The 25,848-nt window shown below is 47.7% G+C and overlaps 1 protein-coding gene across 1 annotated transcript in view; it reads right to left on the bottom strand.

The window, feature by feature from the left end:
• Nucleotides 1–2,273: 2,273 nt before the first annotated feature.
• Nucleotides 2,274–25,848, bottom strand: part of SLC27A5 (solute carrier family 27 member 5) — a 37,279-nt gene continuing 13,704 nt past the window's right edge. Inside the window, exons 4-10 of the mRNA XM_077840432.1 lie at nucleotides 23,681–23,805; nucleotides 20,874–21,068; nucleotides 20,170–20,260; nucleotides 7,981–8,179; nucleotides 5,902–5,999; nucleotides 4,359–4,489; nucleotides 2,274–3,555 (exon numbers count right to left, since the gene is read on the bottom strand). Of these exons, the coding sequence (XP_077696558.1) occupies nucleotides 3,379–3,555; nucleotides 4,359–4,489; nucleotides 5,902–5,999; nucleotides 7,981–8,179; nucleotides 20,170–20,260; nucleotides 20,874–21,068; nucleotides 23,681–23,805 (1,016 nt within the window). The 3' untranslated portion in view covers nucleotides 2,274–3,378. The remainder of the gene's footprint in view (nucleotides 3,556–4,358; nucleotides 4,490–5,901; nucleotides 6,000–7,980; nucleotides 8,180–20,169; nucleotides 20,261–20,873; nucleotides 21,069–23,680; nucleotides 23,806–25,848) is intronic.

Genomic DNA, 25,848 nt, shown 5'->3' with positions numbered 1-25,848 from the left:
TGTATGGCGGGCCATGAATACTCACAAAATTGGGGGTTGAGTGGTGGGAGGGGGTGAGGGCTTCGGCTGGGGGTGTGGGCTCTGGGGTGGGGCAAGAAATGAAGAGTTCAGGGTGCGGGAGGGGGCTCTGGGCTAGGGCAGGGAGTTGGGGTGGGGGAGCGGAGGGCTCCAGCTGGGGAGGCGGGGCTGAGCAGGGGGTTGGGGTGTGGGAGGAGGTTGGGGTGCAGGAGGGTGCTCCGGGCTGGGACAAGGGGTTTGGAGGGCAGGAGGGGGATCAGGGCTGGGTCAGGGGGTTGGGGCATGGAAGGGGGTCAGAGGTGCAGGCTCTGGGTGGTGCTTACCTCAAGCAGCTCCCAGAAGCAGCGGCATGTCCCCCCTCCGGCTCTTATGTGGAGGCACGGCCAGGCAGCTCTGCACGCTGCCCTGTCCGCAGGCGCTGTCCCTACTGCTCCCATTGGCTGTGGTTCCCAGCCAATGGGAGCTGTGGGGGCGGCACTTGGGGTGGGAGCAGAATGCAGAGCTTCCAGGCAGCTACTATAGGTAGGACCCAGAGGGGGGACATGCTGCTGCTTCTGGGAGCCATGCGGCGTGGGGCAAACCTCCTACCCCGCTCCCCAGATGGAGTGCCAGAGCACCAGAGCGGGGAAAGCCCCAGACCCTGCTCCCCAGCGGAAGCTCAAGGGCCGGATTAAAACATCTGTAGGGCTGGATGTGGCTCCCGGGCCACAGTTTGCCCACCCCTGCCTTAACTCATTACTGTGGTTCTTCTCTGCACCCTCTCCAGTTTCCACTAGGGGTCTCTGCTGGCATAGCTATACTGGCCAAGGCTCTGTAGTGTAGACAAGCCCTAAATCCACTTTGGAATGAGAGTGTCCACCCCTGCGGGAGCTTACTGTGCTTTAATTTATGCACATCAACTTCCCCTGTAGTTAATTCATCTCAACAAGCCCTGAGAACGGACTCACGCTCAGAGAAATGTCCCCAGGATCTGGCTCTTTGAAATGAAGTCCTCCATTTACTTACCCAAATCGGAAAAGCAAATACTTAAGACCTTTTCCCCTTAACCAGGCTTGGGCATCCCTTTTAAAAAAGCCAGGAGCAGAAGCGAAGGCTGGTGCGGGCGAAAGCTTTGCACAGAAGGAAACCTGCGGCTGGGCTTAAGAGCAGGTCTGCTGAGCCCCTCAGCCTCTCGGGCAGTCGAGCCCCGAGGCCTGGCTTGACTTGAGAAACTAGATAAGGGCGAGGCCACTTTTCTCAGGAAGCATGACTGGGGAGGTAAAGGGCTCAGCCGGCTGGAGAGGGGATGTGTGTATTAGCTAAGAGGAGGTGGACAGTTTACAATGGAGAAGATAACAATGGACCACATACATACGCAACGTAAGGGGAGGTAAAGCGGAAGTAGTGTGTAGACAGAGCACGCTGTATGGGAACCGGCCCCGACAACGTAATGACCTGTGACGTAACGCAGTAATTCTCAATCCGGGGTCCAGGGCCCCCTAGCAGGCCTCGAGCAGGTTTCACTGCAGCATCCGAGGAGGGCCAGCGTTAGACTCGCTGGGGCCCAGGGCAGAAAGCTGAAGCCCACCGCATGGGGCTGAAGCCCGGGGCACTGAGCCCAGCCACTGGGGACTGACACTGAAGGCCGAGCAATGTAGCTTTGTGGGGGGCGCCAGGGCATGGGGCCCCCAGGCAACCACCCTGCTTGCTACCCCTTAATGCCAGCCCTGGCTTTTACATGCAGAAAAGACCAGTTACTGTGGCAGAGGTGGGCCATGGAGTTTTTATAGCATGTTGTGGGGGGGCTCAGAGAGAAAAAGGTTGAGAGCTCCTGACGTAACATGCGCAACGCAACGTGTGAGCAAATGCATGTAAAGAAAGAAGGTTCCTGCATCATTTTGGATCTGCATCCGCCCACTGAGTGTGAGTCTGATCAACTGCAAACTGCTTTGCTGTAGGCCGCATAAAGGTATGTGAGCAACGACATCCAGGGTCGAACTGAATTCTTGGGAAGCCGAGGAGAAAAAGGGCTTGGAGGGAAGCCCAACAGGGTCAGTCAGGTGTCTAAATTGGCAGCCAGTTGCGCCATTACACTGTGAGGCAGTTAAGCTAGCAGGTAACCAGACTAGCTGCAGGTTCTCACTCCTGACAGGTGTCCAAACCGGAAAATTAAAAATAAACAAAACAAAACTGGGTTTGGTTCAAACTGAAGCTGATGGTTTTTTGGCTCATCGAAACAAACCTCCAAAAACTCCATTCAGGACAGACAGAACATTTCAAATGAATCAAAGTGACATTAACTATCGATTCCGAATGAAGAGACCAGATGGGTGAGGTAATATCTTTTATGGGACCAGTTTCTGCCGGTGGGAGAGACACACTTTCGAGCCACACAGAGTGCTTCTTCGGGTCTGGGAAAGGTCCTCCAGGTGGCATAGCTCAAAGTGAACCATTTTAACCGTTCTGAAATTTTGGTTTTCTGGGATTTTTTTTGGCCAAACCTATTCACTGAATTTGTGGACAAATCGGAGAGAGTCCCAAGGAAAGGAACAAAAATGACCAAAGGTTGAGAACACCTGACCTAGGAGGAAAGGTTGAAATAACTGGACATGTTTGGTCTTGAGAAAAGAAGCCTGAAGGGGGGACCTGATAACAGTCTCCAAATTTGCTAAGGACTGTTATAAAGAGGATGGGGATTGGTTGTTCTGCCTGTCCACTGAAGGTAGGATAAGAACTAATGGGCTTAATCTGCAGCAAGGGAGGTTTAGGTTAGTTATTAGGAAAAACTTGCTAACTGAAAGGGTAGTTAGGCTGCGGAACAGGTTGTAGCATCCTGGTCACTGGAGGTTATTAAGAACGGGTCGGACAAACAACTGTCAGGGGTGATCTAGGTTTACTTGATCCTACCTCAGCGTGGAGGGCCGGACCTGATGACCTCTTGGGGTCCTTCCTCCCCTACTTTTCTATGAACTTGACTGCAATTTGCAAATAGTTTCAGTGCCCCGAAAAATGCATTGGGGGGGGGGATTTACTATCCACCCCCCCCCCCCAAATTCTCACTTCTATAATCACAAATCTTTTCCACATCATGGAGTTCAATATGAGCTACAACAGAGGGTGAGAAGTTTCAAGGGTGAAATTCACATGTAAAGAACCTCCCCCCCGCCAAAAAAAACCCCCTATATTTTCTGCAAGATTCTCAGAGAGCAGAATGATGCACAAAGCCATCATTACAAAATCATGAGATTATCAGCAGATTAGAACAGAACTGGAGGCAATTACCCCTCCTTGGATGGATCCTGAGAAACCCAAATTGGGGGCATCCTGGCTTCATTGCTAGGACCATTAACACATTAGTTACAGAAGGCAGAAGCAAGACCCTTAGAGTTTCAGTTTCATGTCCAGGATGGAGCTGTAGATCTGAGGGCTCATGGGCACAAAACGCTTCTCCGATTCGTCCAGGAAGAACAGGGGGTCCTTGATGAGAGCTGGATTGAACCCCTCTTTCACCAGCTGCCCTTTGCACTGCTTGAACGTCCCCGTGACCTCCAGAGCGTCCTGTGTAACAAAACACACAAAGTGCTGCAGGAGCCGGCTCACTCTATGCCACATAAGAGGATAAGAGTCTACTGCAGCTGCCTGCTAGTGGAGTCGCTGCTTTAGCTCAAAGAGGTGAAGGCTGATGCTTTTAGCTCTAGAATTTTAGCTTTGTCTCTGGTCATCCCCCATGGAGGAGGGGAACAGCATTACTCAGAGCATTGGCTGGTTTAGCTATGCCAGCACAGCTCCCGAGTGGAGACACAACAGAAGAAGTTCTGCCAGTCCTGGACCAGGTTACCTAGGTAGAAAGCTGATTGGTTAAATCTAGTCTCACATGACATACACAGCAGTACCTTTTACTTGTAAAGAGGCAGGGTATACAAAGACAGCCTTTCGGGGGTAACTCGGGAACACAATTTCTGCGTAAGGTGAATGTAAGAGGGGATGGATCACACGATAAATTGCCCTGTTCTGTTCATTCCCTCTGAACCATCTGGCACTGGCCACTGTCGGAAGACAGGATACTGGGCTAGATGCACCATTGGTCCGACCCAGTGTGGCCGTTCTTATGTTTAGGTTCTAACAATGCTGCATGAGATGGTTTTCCGGAGACTGGTATCACACCGAACCTTTTCCTTGTACTGTGGTACTGTTGGCTTATAGCAATAAACCTGACTGACATTGGTTATTTGGCCTCTTGAGTACATTTCATAACGAACCACAGTTAAGCCTTTGGCCACAAAATTTACCTACTGAGTCAGGGTCCTTCAGCCTGCCCCCTCCCCCCCCGGCTTAAAGGGCCAGGCAAAAGGATCTCTTACCTGCAGGCGGACAAAGCGAGGAATGGCGTAGTTTGGCAAGAAATCCTTGCCGTGTGTGTAGAGTTTTTCACCATCAAAAACCATCCCCTCCTTCAGTCGTATTGCTGCCATTCCAATCTTGCCTTCGTGTCCTGAAACACACGCACAAAGTGTCGGGCTTTGTCCAGACTAGGCGTTTTAAGGCATTATGTGAAGCAGGCATTAGCTGGCCCAGGTTAACTTTGACTCTGTCTACACTGCACAATTATCCCGGGTCTGAGCACCTGGGTTAGCCTAGCCTGGGTGAGAGCCTCTCTATGGCAAAGCCCTACTGGAGTTACTGTCTCTGCACTCACTCAGGTCTGTGTCTGGGGGCACAGCCCACGGTTCTTTGCGCTCAGATGCTCTAGGCTTCTTTCCCAGTCTATAGCATCAGTGGCAGGAGAGCTCACCTGTCCTTCGGGGGGAATTGTGGGAAGGGCACTGGAGGACTTTCCACATTCAAGTGATTTAGCCTCACTGTAAAGCAGGCAGGTTCCAGCCCGAGTTAAAGCAGAGCCCGGGCTCTAACCCAACCCTGCAGCTGTGTCAGTGGGCCCAGATTGAAAGCGCTTCCGGACCCAGGCCAGAGATTTGTTCTGTGTGAACTGGAGAGACTTTTGAGCTAAAACTAGGGTGGGAGCCCAGGTTAGCTGGGCAGTGTAGACATACCCTGTGAAGTGCTAACATAACACTTGCTAATATAACATAACATAGCCTAAGCGAGGCCGGGTGATCAATTTTAAACTCAGAATGAACATTATGACCATCTAGTCTGATCTCTTGAGAAACCCGGGCCAAAGAATTTTACCCACCATTCCTGCATGAAGTCTACAACTTCTGTTCAAGCTACAGCAGATCCTTTAGAAAGAGACATTTAGACTTCAAATGATGGAGAATCTACCACGTCCCTAGACGAGTTGCTCCACTGGCAAATTCCCCTCACTCTTAAACACTTGCATCTTATCACTAGCCTGAGTTTGTCTAGCATCCAGCCATCGGAGGAGCCTTTTGGTGCTAGATGAAAGAGCCATAGGCTTTGTAGGCTTTGCTCATGGCACCTCATCTCTTGGATAAACTCAGCAGACAGAGTTGTTTTCGTCTCTCACTATAAGGCTGGTTTTCCAGACCTCAGATCATTGGGTTTGACCAGAAACAATTTTTTTATTGTATTTTTCAGAACTGCCAGTGAACTAAAATCGCCACGATTTGCACAGCGCTAATGAACATATGCTGAGACCTGGGCACAGATTGTTCATGGAAGGATCCGTAGATTTTTCAGGCCACTCTGAGCATCAGGCCTCACCTCCTGAATAACACAGTGATTTCTGCAGTGGAGAGAACTATTCCTCCAGGCTTTGCATGGCTTTCTTCAATCCCAGGGTCCCTCCCCACCCAAAGAAAGACACAGACCCCGACACAGACACGCTACGCAACGGCTTTTAAAAGCTGCCTCAGAATGGAGCCTCCCGTGGTGAGCCACAGTGTCAAGGTGACATGAGATGTCCTGCTGCTGGGTACGCACCTGGGACCGGCACCCCGTAGACGTTGACTTCCTGAATGAACTGCACTGCCGCCAGTGTCGTCTCCACCTCCGTCGTGGCAACGTTCTCTCCTTTCCAGCTGACAAGAGAGAACAGAGGAATCTATTTTTCTATCCATCCATCCATCCATCCATCCACCCACATGGACTAATAGATTTCAAGGCCAGAAGGGACCACTGTGATCATCTAGGCTAGCCTCCTCTAGGCTTAGAAGGTAAACGATGGTACACAAACAGACGAAAAAAATATTTCCATCAATAATAATCTAAATTTACAGATCGGCAAAGTAAGAAAAATGCTGCTCATTAGAATCACAATCCAGGGATGTAGCCTTTTGAAATGGATGCACAATAAAACCAGGTATTTTTTGTTGATTTAAGGATATTTACTTTGTCGATTTTGACATGCAATGTTGATCATTTGTTCTTTAGTGGTTTATAAAGCTTTTATCTTTTTGAACCTCAACATCTACTGACACTAAATAATTGTCAGACCCTCCCCCCTGCAGGATTTTGTGCAGCTGTGAAAATTTACATGGATAAACATCTAAAAAAAAGTCTTTAAAAGAAACATCGCTATCATCTGTTGAAATAAAAAAAAAATTAAGAATCGAATTCTGCCAGGCCCCACTATGGTTTAACGCCTTCTGTCAACATACACTGTGTCTCCAGCAGGGGGCTCTGCTGTCATGGGTATACCAGTAAAGCATGTGTAGTGTATTGTAGACAAGCCCTAGATCGCTTTTCCAAATAACACATAGGGTACATCTACACAAGCACAAAGAGACCCACAGCAGCAAGTTTTGAAGCCCAGGTCAACTGATTCTGTTTCATGGGGCTAAACATAGCTGTGTAGCTATTTGCGCTCGGCTGGAATGGGGTGAGAGGCGAGGATCTTGGAGCCTGGGTTCCAGCCCGAGCCCGAATCTCTACACTGCTCATTTTAGCCTGGCAGCGTTAGCCCTGCAAGCCCAAACCAGTTAATCTGGGCTCTAAACTCAATGCCACGGGGTATGTATTTTATTTATTTATTCAATTATTTCTTTCTTTATTTTTGCTGTGTAGACATAAGTCCCTCCTAAGTTACTTTAGTGCTTTTGACAGTTTTTCCCATGGGCTTTATTTTATCTTCTATGGCTGATTCTTCCACCTCCTGCTTGCACTTGCCTATAGTGGTCAGGCACACAAGAGCAATCTGAGTTAGGCTCCTGAAAACCCAGACAGACCCAGACAGTAAATTCTTTGGCTCCTGGACCATCTTTTTGTAGCTGAGGGGAGGCAACGTGGCCTAGCAGATGTAGCACCCTGACTGAGTAGTAGGGACTGAGAAGTAGGGACTGATAGTAGGGACTGAGAAGACCTGGGTTTTGTTCCCAGGTCTGCTGCTGGGTGACATTGGACCTGTCACGCTCCCTCTCTGTGCCTCAGTTTCCCCATCTATAAAATGGAGGCAATGAGCCCTATCGCCGTTGTAAATTTCTCTGTGAGAACTAGTTACTGTTATATCTGTGTGTACAGCACATCACACAATAGGGTCCCAGCCACTTGTAGGGGTTTTATATTTCGGGAGCTGGGATTGTTTAGCCTGCAGAAGAGAAGAATGAGGGGGGATTTGATAACTGCTTTCAACTACCTGAAAGGGGGTTCCAAAGAGGATGGCTCTAGACTGTTCTCAGTGGTAGCAGATGACAGAACGAGGAGTAATGGTCTCAAGTTGCATTGGGGGAGGTTTAGATTGGATATTAGGAAAAACTTTTTCACTAAGAGGGTGGTGAAACACTGGAATGCGTTACCTAGGGAGGTGGTAGAATCTCCTTCCTTAGAGGTTTTTAAGGTCAGGCTTGACAAAGCCCTGGCTGGGATGATTTAACTGGGAATTGGTCCTGCTTCGAGCAGGGGGTTGGACTAGATGACCTTCTGGGGTCCCTTCCAACCCTGATATTCTATGATTCTATGATTCTATTCTATAGGTGCTACCAGCATCGGGCTCCCCAGTTCATCCCAACCATGAGGGGATAGCGGCTGGATCAAAGGAGGTTAATGGCTTGCCATGGAACCTACCGGAACGTGTCTCCCACCCGGTCCTGGAAATATATGAAGCCCTCATGGTCTACCATGAGGAGGTCTCCGCTGTTGAAATAGAGGTCTCCCTTCTTCATCACGTCCCTCAGGACCTTCTTCTCTGATTTCTGGCGGTTGCCCGCGTAGCCGTGGAATGGGGCGCTCTTCGTGATCTTCACCACCAGCAGCCCCGCCTCGCCTGGAAGGGAGAATGAGAATCCCGGTGGATATCCGCCTACGTAGCACAGCCCATCCCAGCCAGCTTTCAGAGTCTTCCAATTGGCATAGGTAATCCACCTCCATGACAGGAGGTATCTAGCATGATGGAAGGGTCTACACCGGCTTAACTATGTCGCTCGGGTGGGGTGGCTTTTTCACACCACTGACCAATGTAGCTGGGTCAACCTAACTTTTTAGTGTAGGCCCGGCCTAAGAAAGGAGGGAGTTTCACTGACTCTGAATAAACGTGAATCATCATGCCAGTAGAAAGAAACAAAAAGGGGGGGACAGCTTGTGCCTAAGGTTTTTTTATCCAGAAACTGGGGGTCAGCCGAAGCGGGAAGCTGCTCATGAAACACTGGATCCCTTCAGTGATGATGTGGGTATGCTGGGAACCCAGTCAGAGGCAATAGGTAATGTCTGCTAGAAAAGAGAATTTAGCTAATATAGAGGCATAAAGCCTGAAGATGCATCCTGATGTTTATTTTTGGTGTAACTGTTACCCGGGGTCTCCCAGGAGTACTAAACTGTCTTACTCCAGGAGGTGTCAGGAACAAATGAGTGGGGACACAGCAATTTCCGTCTGATAAATGATTGATACAAGTGAGCATGCTCTTATCTAAAACTACTATTTACTAGCTATTAAGCACACACACACACACATAGGCAATAGGTATAGGACATCCCAGATATAGTTACCCACAGTCTGAGATGGTTTTGAGTAATCACCAGCCGGACTTCCAAGGGGCTGTCTTTCCCTCCATAGAATCAAAGAATCATAGGAGATTAGGGTAAGAATAGACCACAGGGAGGTCATCAAATCCAACCCCCTGCTCAAAGCAGGACCAACCCCAACTAAATCATCCCAGCCAGGGCTTTGTCAAGCCAGGACTTAGAAACTTCTAAGGATGGAGATTCCCCCGCCTCCCTAGGTAATCCAGTCCAGTGCTTCACCACCCTCCTAGTGAAACAGTGTTTCCTAATATCCAACCTAGATCTCTCCCACTGCAACTTGAGACCATTACACCTTGTTCTGTCATCTGCCACCACTGAGAACAGCCGAGCTCCATCCTCTTTGGAACCCCCTTTCAGGTAGTTGAAGGCTTCTATCAAATCCCCCCTCACTCTTCTCTTCTGCAGACTAAACAAGCCCAGTTCCCTCAGCCTCTCCTCATAAGTCATTTGCTCCAGCCCCCTGATCATTTTCAGTGTCCTCCACCGGACTCTCCAATTTGTCCACATCCTTTCTGTAGTGGGAGGCCCAAAACTGGATGCAATACTCCAGATGTGTCCTCACCAGTGCCGAATAGAGGGGAATAATCACTTCCCTTGATCTGCTGGCAATGCTCCTACTAATGCAGTCCAATATGCCGTTAGCCTTCTTGGCAACAAAGGCACACTGCTGCCTCATATCCAGCTTCTCATCCACTGTAATCCCCAGGTCCTTTTCTGCAGAACTGCTGCTTAGCCAGTTGGTCCCCAGCCTGTAGCAGTGCATGGGATTCTTCTGTCCTAAGTGCAGGACTCTGCACTTGTCCTTGTTGAACCTCATCAGATTGCTTTTGGCCCAATCCTCCAACAATATGGACTAGGTCACTCTGGTCCATATCCCTACCCTCCAGCATATCTATCTCTCCTCCCAGCTTAGTATCATCCGCAAACTTGCTGAGGGTGCAGTCCATCCCATCATCCAGATCATTAATGAAGATGTTGAACAAAACCGGCCCCAGGACTGACCCCTGGGGCACTCTGCTTGATACCGGCTGCCAACTAGACATCGAGCCACTGATCACTGTCTGTTGAGCCCGACAATCTAGCCAGCTTTCTATCCACCTTATAGTCCATTCATTCAATCCATACTTTTTTAACTTGCTGGCAAGAATACTGTGGGAGATCGTCCAGATATATCACGTCCACTGCTTTCCCCATAGCCACAGAGCCAGTCATCTCATCATAGAAGGCAATCAGGTTGGTCAGGTATAACTTGTCCTTGGTGAATCCATATTGACTGTTCCTGATCATCTTCCTCTCCTCCAAGTGCTTCAAAATGGACTCCTTGAGGACCTGCTCCATGGTTTTTCCAGGGACTGAGGTGAGGCTGACTGGCCAGTAGTTCCCAGGATCCTTCTTCTTCCCTTTTTTAAAGATGAGCACTATATTTGCCTTTTTCCAATCGTCTGGGACCTCCCCTGATCGCCACGAGTTTTCAAAGATAATGGCCAATGGCTCTGTAATCACATCAGCCAACTCCCTCAGCACACTTGGATGCATTAGATCTGGTCCCATGGACTTGTGCATGTCCAGCTTTTCTAAATAGTCCTTAACCTGTTCTTTCACCACTGAGGGCTGCTCACCTCCTCCCCATACTGTGTTGCTCAGGACAGCTGACCTTGTCTGTGAGGACCGAGGCAAAAAAGCATTGAGTACTTCAGCTTTTTTCACATCATCTGTCACTAGGTTGCCTCCCCCATTCAGTAAGGGTCCCACACTTTCCCTCACCTTTTTCTTGTTGCTACCATACCTGTAGAAACCCTTCCTGTTACCCTTCACAGCCCTTGCTAGCCGCAACTCCAGTTGTGTTTTGGCCTTCCTGATTACACCTCTGCATGCTTGAGCAATATTTTTATTCTCCTCCCTAGTCATCTGACCAAGTTTCCACTTCTTGTAAACTTCATTTTTGTGTTTAAGCTCACCGAAGATTTCTCTGTTAAGCCAAGCTGGTCGCCTGCCATATTTCCTGTTCTTTCTGCACATCGGGATGGTTTGTTCCTGCACCCTCAATAAGGCTTCTTTAAAATACAGTCAGCTTTCCTGGACTCCTTTCCCCCTCATATTAGCCTCCCAGGGGATCCTGCCCCTCAGTTCCCTAAGTGAGTCAAAGTCTGCTTTTCTGAAGTCCAGGGTCTGTATTTTGCTACTTTCCTTTCTTCCTTTTGTGAGGATCCTGAACTCAACCATCTCATGGTCACTGCTGCCCAGGTTGCCACCCACTTCTACTTCCCCTACCAATTCTTCCCTGTACGTTAGCAGCAGGTCAAGAGGAAAATGGCCCCTGGTTGGTTCCTCCAGCACTTGCACCAGGAAGTTGACCCCAACACTCTCCAAAAACTTCCTGGATTGTCTTGCACTGCTGGATTGCTCCCCCAGCAGATGTCAGGGTGATTGAAATCCCCCATGAGAATCAGGGCCCGTGTTCTGAAAACTTCAGTTAATTGTCCGAAGAAATACTCATCCTCCTGGTCCGGTGGTCTATAGCAGATGCCCACCACGACATCACCCTTGTTGCTCTCACCTCTAAAATTAACCCAAAATTAACACCCCACGCGGTGTCCTGTTTTCCCTTGGGGAAATATGGTCACCCTAATAAGACTTCCCTACCTCACATGGGTTGCGTTTGGATAAATGCATCAAAGCCCATGAGGTGGTCAGATACAAGTAATGGGGACCAAAAGACCTTTGCTAGATGTTCTATCCTGCCCGTTAGCTGGGAAATTTGACTGAGTGGACACAGGCAGAATGAAATCCAATGTCTGGAAACTGAACCCAGACAAATTCAGGCTAGAACCAGGCATAAAATCTGAAGCAAGGTTAATTAGCCACTGGCAGCATAGCAAATATAGGGCAGTGTACCCCTTTCAATAGCATCTGAGTCCGCTAGGGGCACTCGTGACAATGTGGTAATTTTCAGTCATGTTTTTATGATGCCCATGTATGCCTCAGTTTCCCCTCTATTTTGCACTGCTCTCTGGAAGGGCAAAAAGGTACTCTGGGGGAAGCGCAGGAGATGTAAGGTGTGTATGACCCCCTCGCTGCCCGGGATGCAATCAACGGGACCATTAAGGAAACCTATTGGCCAGAGGGAGATGGGTTCCCACCCCCAGCAGGGAAGCTGAGCAGAAGCCCCAGCTTGAGAACAAAGGACCAGTGGCAGGCCGGGGAGGAGGAGTCGGCTTTCGGGAGCGGCTGAGCACGGAGCCTGGAATGGATCCCGTAGAAGCTTCGCTTGGCCAGAGGCACGATGTCTTAACCGTTGTCTCCCTGTGCTGAATCAAGGACTGAGTTCCAGTTCGCCAATGAACCCAACGGTTTTGGAAACGCTGCCTGGTGATACTTGCTGAGGTGCCTAGACTCCAGCTGAGAGACTTTTCCCCTCTTCGTGCCTCAGTTGGACATGCTGGGCAGAGCTCATGATGTGAAGCAGGAGGGCCGAAGCGCAGAGACTCAGTCTAGAAGAGGGTGAGGCCTGGCCTGACGGAAGGAGCTACCCTGGGGCACTGAAGGGTTCCACCAAGGGACTGTTTAAAAGCAGGGACGCAGCCTTGGTCCTGTGGCTCCAGGACAGCACTCGCTGTGTTCTGTAGCAGTGTGGGAGTAACTAGGCCCAGCATGGTTGTGTACAGCTTGACAACACCATTGTGTGGGAGCTCAACTGTGCCATGATCCTGTCTTCCTATTGCGTTGTCGTGTAAAGAACAACAGACACAACAGGAGCAACTTGCCATGGGAGGTAAAGTGGATTGTGTGTCACCGGATCAAAGCTAGCCCGGGGGTGTCTACACATACTGCGAACACCCCTGCAGCCTAGATCTTGGAGTCTCTTAATCAAGACTGTGGGTATGTCTACATGGCAACTAGACACCCATGGCTGGCCCGTTCCAGTTGACTCGGGCTGCAGGCTGTTTCATTGTTTTGACTTCCGGGCTCGGCCTGGAGCCTGGGCTCTGGGACCCACCCTCCTCACAGCAATGAAACCACCCCACAGCCTGAGCCCCACGAGCCGGAGTCAGCTGCCACGGGCCAGCAGCAGGTGTCTAGTTGCCGTGCAGACATACCCTGGATGATTGTCTATAATGTCACCCTGTAACTCAATCAGACGTTCTGGGCTTGATGAAGGAATTACTTGGTGATGATCTCTGGCCTGTGATATGGAAGAGGTCAGACTAGACTATGTTAATATTGTATTCTTCTTCTCTATTTAACTCTCGTGATTCTTTGATCGAAAAATTCTGGAATCTTTTCTGTGTTAAACCAAAGTGCTGTCTAAACTCTAGTGTGGCCAGGTGCCTGGTTTTAGTCTGGAAAGTCAGATCTACTGACTGGACACCCAAAGTCTGGTTACTGCAAGCCAGGGAGGCAGGGAGGCACTGGGTCATCATCCGTGCCAGCCCGTATTCAGCCAGGACCGTCTCCTACCTTCATTAGGCGGCTGCAGCTCCCAGCCCCAGCTCCACAGGCAAATCCCTCCTGACCCAGGCAGGGCTAGGGAGTAGGAGGGGAAAAGTGACGAGCGACAGGGGGGAGGGAGGAAGAGGAGTGGGCGAGGGTGGGGCCTCAGGAGAAGAAGCGGGGCAGGGGCAGGGCTTTGGGGGGAATAGGTGGGACAGGGGTGCTGTTAGGATATAGATATTCAGGCCTGTCTGCAAAGGCCTGTACTTTAAGAATTTAGGTGTATTCTTATCGCTTGGTTAGTTCTAGAGGTATAAAAGAAAGAAATCACTGTCTGCCAGTATAAGGGCCTTCTCTTACTGTGACAGTTTGTGGCCCTGTGCTTAGGCTCAGGCCTTTGGCTAAGCAGCGGAGGCAGCCATAAGCTGGGAAGCGAACGGTCACATCCTCACATTCCAAACTAGTCACATTGAAAGAAGGTGCTATTGGGCTGTTAGGCACTATCAGGACAGGATTGTATTCCTATCACCTCCAGAGAAAGGGAAGTGCCTAGAAAATGTAAAAGGAAACTTAGTTTGATAGCATCCTGTCTGGCAAGAACTCACTTATCAATAGCTGGGATGTGAAATCCTCACTTCTGTATTGTCTTGTCATTATAGTTCCCACTTTGCTGTTGTTTGTCTGTATAATCTCTGTCTGGTTCTGTGATTGTTCCTGTCTGCTGTATAATTAATTTTGCTGGGTGTAAACTAATTAAGGTGGTGGGATATAATTGGTTACATAATCATGTTACAATATGTTAGGATTGGTTAGTTAAATTTCAGGAAAATGATTGGTTAAGGTATAGCTAAGCAGAACTCAAGTTTTACTATATAATCTGTAGTCAATGAGGAAGTGACTGGATGTGGGTGGGGGTGGGCATGTGGGTGTGTGAGATGGGAACAGGGAATGGGGATAAGAAAATTGGAATCATGTTTTGCTAAAGGGGGAGATGGGAACAGGGAATGGGGGTAAGAAAATTGGAATCATGTTTTGCTAAAGGGGGAAATGGGAATGGGAGTAAGGAAGTTGGAATCATGTTTGGCTAAGGGTAGGAATGGGAACAGGGACACAGGTGTAAGGCTCTGTGGTGTCAGAGCTGGGAAGGAGGATACTAAGGAAGGAAACTGGAATCATGCTTGCTGGAAGTTCACCCCAATAAACATCGAATTGTTTGCACCTTTGGACTTTGGGTATTGTTGCTCTCTGTTCATGCGAGAAGGACCAGGGAAGTAAGTGGGTGAAGGAATAAGCCCCTAACATCTTGGTGCCGTGATTTCGGATGCATCGCATTGGATAGGTGAGTGGCAGCCTGTAAGTCCCCCTCCCCAACAGTCCGCGCAGCTGCTTGGAGGGGGTATCGCGAACTCTCGTGATGGTAATTGCGGGTTCTGGCAAGCCAGGATAAAGGATTTTTTGGATAAATGGATAAGGGAGAACCAGGGCCCATACCAGGTACAGGGGTCAACCTGGGATGAGATTAAAAAGGAAATGGAGGAAGTGTTAGGGGACCCAGAGGGATGGGGGGTGGCTGAGGAGCCCACCCTCCTTGGTACATGGGTAGTGGAAGAAGGTCCCTGCCCATGGGGACTGAATGCCTTCCAGGGAAAGGAGGCACTTCAGTCTGCTTGTGAGAGGTTTGAAGTAAGGGCAGCATTATGGGAAGCTGCCAGTAATCTTTCAAGTTTGGTGCTGCTTCAGCAAGGGCTGCTGAAGGGTTGTAAATTAGTTAGGGGTAGTTAAAGATGATTTGGGACAAAAGGGTTTAAAGTCAAAAGCAGAGTTAACAGACTACCTTTAGAGACTGGATCTGAGACTTGGTCCTGGGGGAGTGGAGAAAAAAAAAAGTTTCAAAGTACAACCTGCCTTTCCACACTCTTTTGTTTTTCTGAAGTTTTAATGGAGGGTACTTTGGATACTTATGTGAGATGTCAAGAAGGAAGTTTTTGTTTAATGATAAAACCCAGTTATATAAATGTAACTGTATGTGCAACTCTGTGCAGTCACATTGGATGGAAGCTTGGTAATTAAATTTTCCAAGGGGGTCAGGTAGAGTGGCTACTATCACCACTACGCTTCTGTCCCCAGAAGCCTTTACAGCTATTCTGAGGGAAAATGGGCCCTTTTCCCACAGAAATGGTCTATAAGGGGCTGCTGCAGGCAGCAGGCGGAGAGAGAATCTGAGCAAAATTATTTGACTATTGGGTAATGTAATCAAAATCACTAAAGGATGGAAGAGGTTTCTTTTGGAACTTAACTTGGCTGCCCCTGGTTGTGTCTAGTTGTACAAGATGGAAGTGTAATTGGGATACAGTTGTGTAAAAAAGAGTAATCACAGTGCAAGGGATGTTAGGCAAAACAGAATTTTGTGTGTGTGTGCACAGGTAAAAGAAAAGGAAAAGGGGAGGAATGATGGGAACACTGAGCCTTGGGATGCCTCTGGGGGATTAGATTGTTGCTTTGGTGGGTGTGCATGAAAACTCTGTAGGCATGGGGGAGGCAGTTATACCTTGTGTAAAATTAATTTGGCTAATATGATGTTATGGAGGTTAAACTATATGGAAGAAATTTGCATTTTCCCAGGACATGTGCAGTGTATATTGGAAAAGGAGTAAAAGAAATGCAAATAAAACATGGTACTTCATTAAAATCCTAATAGGGCTCCAAAAGGAGCCACAATAGGTTGTGCTTTCTTTTTCAGATCACTGTGTTTTGGAGCAGGAGATGAAAGTGGAAAGTAATCAGAACTCTGGTGGAAGTAAAATGCTTCCCTTTTAAGACAGTGTCTGAGCTGCTAACAGCTTTGGATCCAGAAGCAAGCTAGTAAGCCTCTGTGTGTAAATGCAAATTACCTAGCTGATGGGCACAAAGGAGCTGCAAATAATGAATACATCCGGTCAGCAAACAAGCTACTAGAAGACTCAGATTATGGCCCTTCAGGAAAGGGAGGTGAAAAAAACAAGTCAAGCCTGAAAATAAGGGGGACAGGTTAACCTTAAGGGGTGGGTGTGTGTGTGTGTGTGTGTGTACAGTGCTAAAATCTGAAGCTGTGTCTCAGCTATTACTTGAGAATAAACTTAAAGCTTGGTACAGCAGAGAAACTATTGCAAACTTGGTCTGTTGTACAAGAGGGGAAACTGAGGTACACCATCTCATGAATTTCATAAATGACCAGTGAGTGAGGTAATTCACTAGCCTGACTATAGAACAAAATAAGGACAGTCTGGAGGTAATTCTTCTGTTTTTCCTGCAAGTAGCAAGGACATTTGTAAAAGAAAGTCGTATTATTATTAAGCAATAATCTGTCCCCACCATGGGGAAGGAAATTGTTTCTTTTGTTTTTCAGACACTCTACAAGCAAGCTGGCGCCAGCGGGAAAAATAACCCAGAATACCATGGATCTATGTTTTGTGTTGTTTGTCTGTGGTGTTTGTCTTGTTGCTAGCATTATTGTGTTTTAATGAACAGAAAACCTCATGATGTGGGTGGGGGATGGCTTCCAAAGGCTGACCCTGGGGGAAGATGTGTATGGGAATGCAAATTCTCAACTAGGAGGCTAGCACCTGTGTAATAGCTACCGTGGTACCTGGAAATGGAATGGCAACTAAGGTGGCCCCCACAAGCCCTACGGAAATAATGAGAAGGGGAGGAGCTCACTGGAAATCAATGGGGGTGTGTGTAAAATAGTGTAAATTAATAGAAGATGTTTGGATGTGCCCCTCTCCTATGACTATAGAGGAGCGGGATCAATGGCCTATGCAAGGGGTGGACAATTGGGTGTACTGTGTATAAGGTGTTTTGCTGGGAATGTACATATTACTGGGGGCACAATTACACCAGACCATAACCAAACTACACCCATCTACATGCTGCTATATGGACTTTGGTGCACAAATGGATCTGTGAATCTTATTGCTGTAAATAAGCCTACTGCCTGATTCCATACCAAGTGGTCAAGCTGGTTTGGACAATATCCCATTTCTCTGTGAACATTCAATGGACTTATGATATGGACAAAAGCAAGCAAGACCTCCAGGGGCAGCTTGTTGCAACTGCCAGCAACTGGACACAAGATCGTGACCCCATCGAAGGAGGAGAGGCAGTGTTTTGGGGGTGTCTCGGATGTTGGACCATACTGCAGTGGTCAGGACTCAGTGTTGCTATGGATTTTGAATTGTTAACTGTACTTGTGTTACATTGCATAGGGAGATAACCTATAAGGAATGTAATAAGCCCTCCAAACCCTGCAGTGTACTAGACAACCCGGACCCAACCTTCTCAGGCCCACTCTAATGGGAAGTCTGGAACACTAATTGGAATAGGTGTGGTATGCCCGTATGAGAGAAGGTGCAGGGCACTATACTACACAAGGGGCAGTGGGACAAATGGAATATCGACACCTTCCACCTTGATGCCTGGCCCTATCAGGAAATGTGTCGCCATATGTCCTATGCTTTTCCAGGGATACCTGGGCAGGAGGATCCCAAAAGAAAAAAAAGGGGTGGAGTGTTAGGATATAGATATTCAGGCCTGTCTGCAAAGGCCTGTACTTTAAGAATTTAGGTGTATTCTTATCGCTTGGCTAGTTCTAGAGGTATAAAAGAAAGAAATCACTGTCTGCCGGTGTAAGGGCCTTCTCTTACTGTGACAGTTTGTGGCCCTGTGCTTAGGCTCAGGCCTTTGGCTAAGCAGCGGAGGCAGCCATAAGCTGGGAAGCGAACGGTCACATCCTCACATTCCAAACTAGTCACATTGAAAGAAGGTGCTATTGGGCTGTTAGGCACTATCAGGACAGGATTGTATTCCTATCACCTCCAGAGAAAGGGAAGTGCCTAGAAAATGTAAAAGGAAACTTAGTTTGATAGCATCCTGTCTGGCAAGAACTCACTTATCAATAGCTGGGATGTGAAATCCTCACTTCTGTATTGTCTTGTCATTATAGTTCCCACTTTGCTGTTGTTTGTCTGTATAATCTCTGTCTGGTTCTGTGATTGTTCCTGTCTGCTGTATAATTAATTTTGCTGGGTGTAAACTAATTAAGGTGGTGGGATATAATTGGTTACATAATCATGTTACAATATGTTAGGATTGGTTAGTTAAATTTCAGGAAAATGATTGGTTAAGGTACAGCTAAGCAGAACTCAAGTTTTACTATATAATCTGTAGTCAATGAGGAAGTGACTGGGTGTGGGTGGGGGTGGGCATGTGGGTGTGTGAGATGGGAACAGGGAATGGGGGTAAGAAAATTGGAATCATGTTTTGCTAAAGGGGGAAATGAGAATGGGAGTAAGGAAGTTGGAATCATGTTTGGCTAAGGGTAGGAATGGGAACAGGGACACAGGTGTAAGGCTCTGTGGTGTCAGAGCTGGGAAGGAGGATACTAAGGAAGGAAACTGGAATCATGCTTGCTGGAAGTTCACCCCAATAAACATCGAATTGTTTGCACCTTTGGACTTCGGGTATTGTTGCTCTCTGTTCATGCGAGAAGGACCAGGGAAGTAAGTGGGTGAAGGAATAAGCCCCTAACAGGTGGGACCTCACAGGGGAAAAGGCAGGGCAGGGGAGGTTCCAGCACTCCTATTGGAGTGTTCGGTTTTTAAATATTACCCACTGTAATGCCAAATAAGACTGTTTTGTTTTAGACTAATGGACGTCTCTAATTTAAAGTAGGACTGTATTTAACCATCTCATCTGCTTTTCCGCTGACCTTGCTGACCTAGTCCACATGCCTGTTAACTTCGATGTGTGTTGTAGTGGACAAGATGGCGTAACTGATGGAGGATGGCTATAAATGACAACATGTAATTGATAAATCGCACAGGGCACGTTTGGCACAGCAGATGTGTTCTGTAATGAATGTCTCAGCACTGAGTAATGTATTGACGGATGTCCGAGTCATTAAGAGCTAATTATGGAGACAGATGGTCTCAGTACAGATACAGTAGTTATACCTTTCATTGGCTTATTGATTCAGTAAATTGATAATTTTCCAAATAAGATCAGAGCATGAGAAAAAAAGATTTTGAAGGATTTTCTTTCTCCAAAATCAGTATATAAGGCATGACTTTGGGGGCGTTAGAAGCGAAGTGAAATGAAACGCGATGCCTAATTTCTCCAGTTTTGGATTGGTATGTACGTTTCCTTTCTGTATTCTGTACAGTGCTGTATCAAGTATTTGATTGACTTTCTTAAATGACACTTCAACCAAATTAGCTATTTGACATCACGCCCTATTAAATCCGAACGTGCCAGGAAATCTGTGAAAACCTTGTCTATTTGATGTGTGCGTGCAATGGCTTAAAACCCCTGAGGACAGGGCTGGTGACGTTGAACTAATTTTGCCATCCCCTCTCTGAAAAAAACAGGGCATGAGTTTTGCAGATTCTGCAGCTCCGTGGCTCTTATTCATCCCTGCTATCAACTATTCCACTCTCTAATTAGGGGACTTATATGGCTGCTGTGAGTACTGGAGTGTCTCACAGTCTTTTAATGCTCTGATTCTTACAATTCCCCCTGTAAGGTAGGGCTGGGCTATTAGCCGCATTTCACTAAAGAGCAACCAAGGCACAGATCCTCAATGGTATTTAGGCACCGAGTTTCCCTTATGCTCAATGGATCTGGGCCTAGGTGACTCACCTGAGGTTGGGAGTTGAATTCAGGTCTCTGAAGTGCCAGGCCAAGACTGTGACCGCTGCAGCATGCTTCCTCCCCAAGAGGCCCGCTCCCCCCATCAGCGCCTCCTGATGGCCAGCTTTTAATTCTTACCTGGGGGGACTCGGATGCAGCACCCTCTCTCATCTCGCACAGGTTCATCCCGCTCCACATTGTACTGGATGAACTCGAAGGGCGCGAGCATCTGGAGAGCAACGGGGCGACAAAGACGGAAATCAGCTGGAAAAATGACACCAGCATCCCTCATGTGCCCATTATCAGGATCTGCCACCTTCCCTACCCCCAGCCAGTGATTCTGTCTGGTCCTCGAGTGATTTTCACCTGCACGCAGCCCCACAGCTGTGCGACTGCAGCTATCAAAATGTTGTGTTTTGATTTGGGGCGTATTGTAAAAATTCCAAAGTGAATTAAACTAAACCTAATTAAGGCCACTTTCATTCTGAATAACAGCACCCACACAGGGATTTAATGTGGTTTAACTAATCCACATCAAATTCACACCTCTAGTTAGTTCGGATTAATTTTCCTGGATGTCCATGTGTAGGTGAGCCCTCAGTTTAGTTTAATTCCCTTCCAAAGTGAATAAAGGCAAGACAAATTAAGGCTACAGTACTTTAATTCTGAATGAAAGTGTCTACACAGTGTCTTAATCTGGTTTAACTAATCCACTTTAATTCAGATTACATGCCTCCATGGAGATGAACACTAATACATCATTGACTATGGTCTATGGCCAATGAACCACACTGATTAGCGTGGGTTGACCATTGTAGGGGAGGCAGAATAGCATTCCTCACCTTGTGGACGAAGTTGACCCTTCCCACGGCTCCAATCTTCCCCGTGTAGTTAACAAACCCAGTGTTCCCCTCCGTGGCCCCATAGAACTCGCAGATGCGGATGGGCCCAAAGCGCTGGAGGAATTTCTTCCAGACCTCCACCCTCAGGCCATTACCCACAGCCAGCCGCACTTGGTGCTCTCGTTCGTTCTCCCTCTGCAAGGGAAACAGGGTGGGGTTCCAGGAGCGGCACAGAGAGGAGGCCAGGTCTCGCCCTGGGTCTCACACTTGTTCAGGCAGCTACCAAGGGGCCCATGCACCATACATTCCCCCATGTAAGGGGCCAGTGGCAGCCATCCAGGGAGTGGGCGCTGAACATTCGCTTTCAATATCAGAAGAAAGAGAAACCCAGCCCCTTTATGTGGCAATAACAGCTGTGGGGCAACCACCCAAGGCAGCAGGCCACGTGGCAGGGCAGAGCTAGGATATGGGGCAATGAGAGGGAGGTTTCCTGGTTGCAAACGTGGGGGCTGGGCTGTGGGAGCAAAAAGCCAGGAGGAAAAGAGCAAGTGTGACTCTGGGACGAAGCAGGGATGGAGCTTCTTGGGCACAGAGCTCGCTGGAGGGGCAGACATGGGGATCTTGCAGCCAGGAAGCTGCCTGCTGCTGTTTGTTCCCACAGTGCTCAGGGAAACAGGACTTGGCATGTTTGTTTGTTGTGGGGGGTGGGGTTGGTGAATAAACAAGATCACACCGAGAATATCCCTGACTCGACTCATTGATTTATCATCCTCGCGGAAACACCCCTATAAGACCCCGGACTGTGGCTAAAGTAGCAATGGTGCCACAGAAACCCTATTTTGAAGCCAACACAAGCCAGAGCTGCAACGTGCTGCATAGGACAAGGGACCTTAGCTAGGAACATAGAGGGCCTTACAGGTGAAATCTCCCCGTGCACATTTGACAGCTACCCTCTTGGCTGACACACCAGAGACTGAATCAGCGACCTCGGCACTAAAATCAGAAGCTGCTACAGCTTAAGACTGTAACGGACTCATAGCCATTGTAGGTTGGCATGGGGGGGGGACTTGTAACATACACTCACCAGTGGTTACACAGAGAACTGCCACCATAAGGCGTCGATACCCCTTAAACCACTATTTTGACCATTCAGGTGGGACATACATGGCCTGATCTACATCGATGTCTGATTCACAGAGGGCCTATTACAGCTTCCAGAGTCTGGCCCCTTTCGCTCAAGCTCTAGGAGATTCTGATTTTTAGCTCTGAAAAATCCCAGTGGAGTTGCTTGAAAAATGTTTGTTCATTTGTTTACTGTTGGAAAAATGGCAAAAAATGTGACTACTGAAAAATTTCAGCGCAAGCCCAAATACTTCAGTTCTGAAATTTTGCTGTGGTGTTCATAGGACAGCTGCCTCTAGCTGGACTACATCTCCCATAATGCACCATGATAACAGAGGCGAGACCGTAGGTGCATCATGGGAGTCCCTGGTTGTTGTGCATCATGAGAAACATAGTTCAGGTGCCTGATACTCCCATTCTCCTCCACAGGTTGGGCTCCTTGGTTAGACTACGTCTCCGATGATGAATCATGATACCCCTCTTGGAGAGGGGAGGCAGTAGGTGCATCATGGGAGTTCCTGGTTTTAATGCATCATGGGAGATGTAGTCCACTGGGGAGCCTGACCTATAGAGGAAAATTGGAACAAGAAGCAACTAAACTATAACTCCCATGTGGCACCGTGGAAGCATTTCAGAATCAAAATATTTCAGTTTTCAGCTGAAATTTTTCGATTTTTGGGCTTGGTTTTTTTGACAAAAAATCCCAGTTTTCCACAGAAAGTAGACACTTTCTGTTAAAAAAATTTGCTTAGTCAAAAAAACAAATTTTTTCCATCAAAAAACAGTTTAGAGAGAACATTTTGTACCAGGCCTAACAATGGTTCATTCTCTGTAGTTGGTCAAGATGGTGGCCATCATAGGCCTTGAACTCATCTCTGAATTTTACCCTCAGCTGAAGGATTGGATAGGTATATAAAGGGTTAAATTAGCTTGGCTAATGACTATATCACCCTTGCCAATTTGTGTCAAGAAGTTCTGGGAAGGCCTGGAGAAATCGTGTTGGAAATACTGAACTTAAAAAGCCCCAATTACCAGGGATTGTCCTAACCAGTTTTAGCAAAGAACGGAATTCAAGGAGCAGTGACAATAGTCACGTAGGTTCCAGTCAGGAGCGGTGGAAGCTCCCTACAAGTGGGGGACCCACTGGCACCTGAACCATGGCCCCGCCTCCACACCACCTTTTCCCCCCCAAGGTCTCGCCCTCTGCTCATTCCTCTTTGCCCTTTCCACGCCATCACTTGCCCTTGTGGCCAGTGGGAAGGACGGGGCATGGCTCCTGGCCCCCCCGTTCCAGCACCCCTAGTTCCAGTAGACAAGGCATAAAAAGGTGAACTCTTAAAACATTTGTTGCTGGTATCTGTCTGACCAGTTGGCACCAGCCAACGTGGGTTTAAACTAATTCTGTTATAAGTTGCCGATCAAAACTTATCACTGCACATTATTGTATGGAGGTGATGACTGCCTAGGCATTTAAGGCTAGTTTGGAGCAGTTGTGGCCTTGGCCTTCTGGATTTAATAAAAGATTCTGTGGTTAAATTGGTGCCGTGTTGGTACCCTGTATTAATAATAATAACAACAACACGACATAGCGGACTCCATACCGCTTCACCCCACCTCCCCCATTGGGATTAGCAACCAAGGACAATCTAGCATCCCCCCCATTCCTGAGAAAGGCGTTGGGTTACCTTGGGCGCGTTGCACAGATAGCGCATCACCTCCCCTACATACTGGATCACAGAGACATGGTATCGCCGGCAGTCATCCCAGAACTGGGAGACGGAGAACTTGGGACGCAAGATGCAGGTGGCTCCTAGGGGAGAGGGAAGGAGAGGTGATGGGGGGCACGTGAGCCCCACTGAATACAGCCTTTCCAGTCTACCCTAACCCAATAATGGCACTGAAGAGGCAATTGGTACATTGCTTATCCCACTGATTTGAATCGTCCAGCTATTGCCTTATGTTCTGCCTGACAATTTGTTAAATCCACTTGTTGTATCTCCTCTTATACTCCTTGGGGCCGGGACCATCTCTTTGTTCTGTGTTTGTACAGCACGTAGCGCAACAGAGCTACAACACCTAGGTGACATCATAAAACAAACAATAATAATAATATGGCAGGAGTCACCAGGTGGCACTGCTGCGTATAGGCGTTTTCTTGGTGTTAGAGCAAATGGTTAGTCTTTGGAGACATGTTTGAATTATGGTTAGTTTTGTGAAGCAGTTTCTTTTTAGGGGAAGCTGTGAGTTTCTTTCTGACTAAAGCTGATTTTTGAGGCATAGTTAGTTGCTCCCAGTGCACCGATCATTGGTGGCAGGCTGAGATTTCTGAAAGAAAGGATTTCCCCTGCATGCTGACCACTGTTGTAATAATTGGGACTATAAATTTGTCCTATTTTTAAGCCCAACTGTAAAAAGTATGTAGAAGTTCATAAAATGTCACAATAACCTACAATAACAAATGTCAGTGGGAAAAGGAAAACTGAGGTAGTCTAAACAAAAAGTCCCATGGAGATAACTCAAGGACTGTCTTAAAGTCATGCTTGGTAAACCCAGAAGATGTGGAACTGTCAATTAATGAACCAAAATTGTGTGTCAGAAACTAGGCCTAACTGGTGGTCAAAATAATGAGGGGACTGGCTGTTCCACTCATGACGCCCTTTGTGCATCCTTAAAGAAAGAGATTTGCGGTGAGGGAATAGAAAAAGAACGGATGGAGGCTATGTAGAAAGCTTCACCATCGTGGCTGCCACCCCCACCATCTCCTGGTACATCTGGCCTCTGCCCTAATCCTCACAGGTGTCCGGGTCAGAGAGAGGAACCCAGATGATATCACACCCATACTGGCTCCAGCTGAACCCCACACACAACCTGAGATGAAACGGGATCAGATTCAAACATCGGCGGCAACAACCACAGCTCCAGCCCACCTCAGCTAACGTAATCTCTTTTCCCCAGAAGGATAGTTACCATTTTTGGTACCATCGGAGAGACTGTCAGACAAGCGGTGTTCTCCTTTAAAACTCTCCAGATAAAGGGAAGGGGACAGGACGTGTTCACGTGAAAGCCCTACTCAATACTTTACATTTCAAAGGCGTTAGCTGGTTTTCCTTCCTTTCTGTATCTTTAATAGCAGGTTAAAAAAAAATTGACAGTGCGTTTGCCGTGGCCCTAAGCGGGCTGAGCTCTCTGGATGCCAAACCCTGAATCTTGTTTAGCACTGTTTAATGTTGGACAGCGACTGGGTTGTGTTAACACCTTTGGCCCACATATTCCATCTAAATTAATACAACACCATCTCTGTGCAAGGCCTGGCATATATAATGTAAAAATAAACAACATGCCTTTAAGAATGTATCTCCTCCAGTGGAAAGCCAAGCTGTGAGACTCTACAGCTTAAGAAACTTAAGGAACATAAGTATGGCCATCCTGGGTCAAACTATTGGTCCGTCAAGCCCAGTATCCTGTTCTCAGTGGCCAGTGCCAGATGCTTCGGGGGAATAAACAGAACAGGGCAATTATTGACTGATCCATCCCTTGTTGTCCAGTCCCAGCATCTGGCCATAACAGTCTTAGCCATCCTGGCTAATAGCCACTGAGGGACTTCTCCTCCGTGAACTTATCTAATTCTTTTTTAATCCATTTATGCCTTCGGCCATCCCTTGGCTGTGAGTTCCACAGGTTGACAACTGCGTTTTGTGAAGAAGTACTTGGCAAAGGGGTGACAATAACATGAACAAACAGGTTTCACAGGAGCTAAATTCCATGTGGTTTAAACTTCACACTCAGAGAAGAGTTTTAGAGTCCAGCTTGGCAGAATTAGCAATAACTTAGGTGGGAAGGGAAGGGCCCGTCT

Source organism: Eretmochelys imbricata, chromosome 23 (assembly GCF_965152235.1).
Source record: "Eretmochelys imbricata isolate rEreImb1 chromosome 23, rEreImb1.hap1, whole genome shotgun sequence".
In the NCBI taxonomy this organism is placed as follows: Eukaryota; Metazoa; Chordata; order Testudines; family Cheloniidae; genus Eretmochelys; species Eretmochelys imbricata.
The sequence above is the reverse complement of the archived record's forward strand: the minus strand, read 5'-3'. Positions and strand labels throughout refer to the sequence as shown.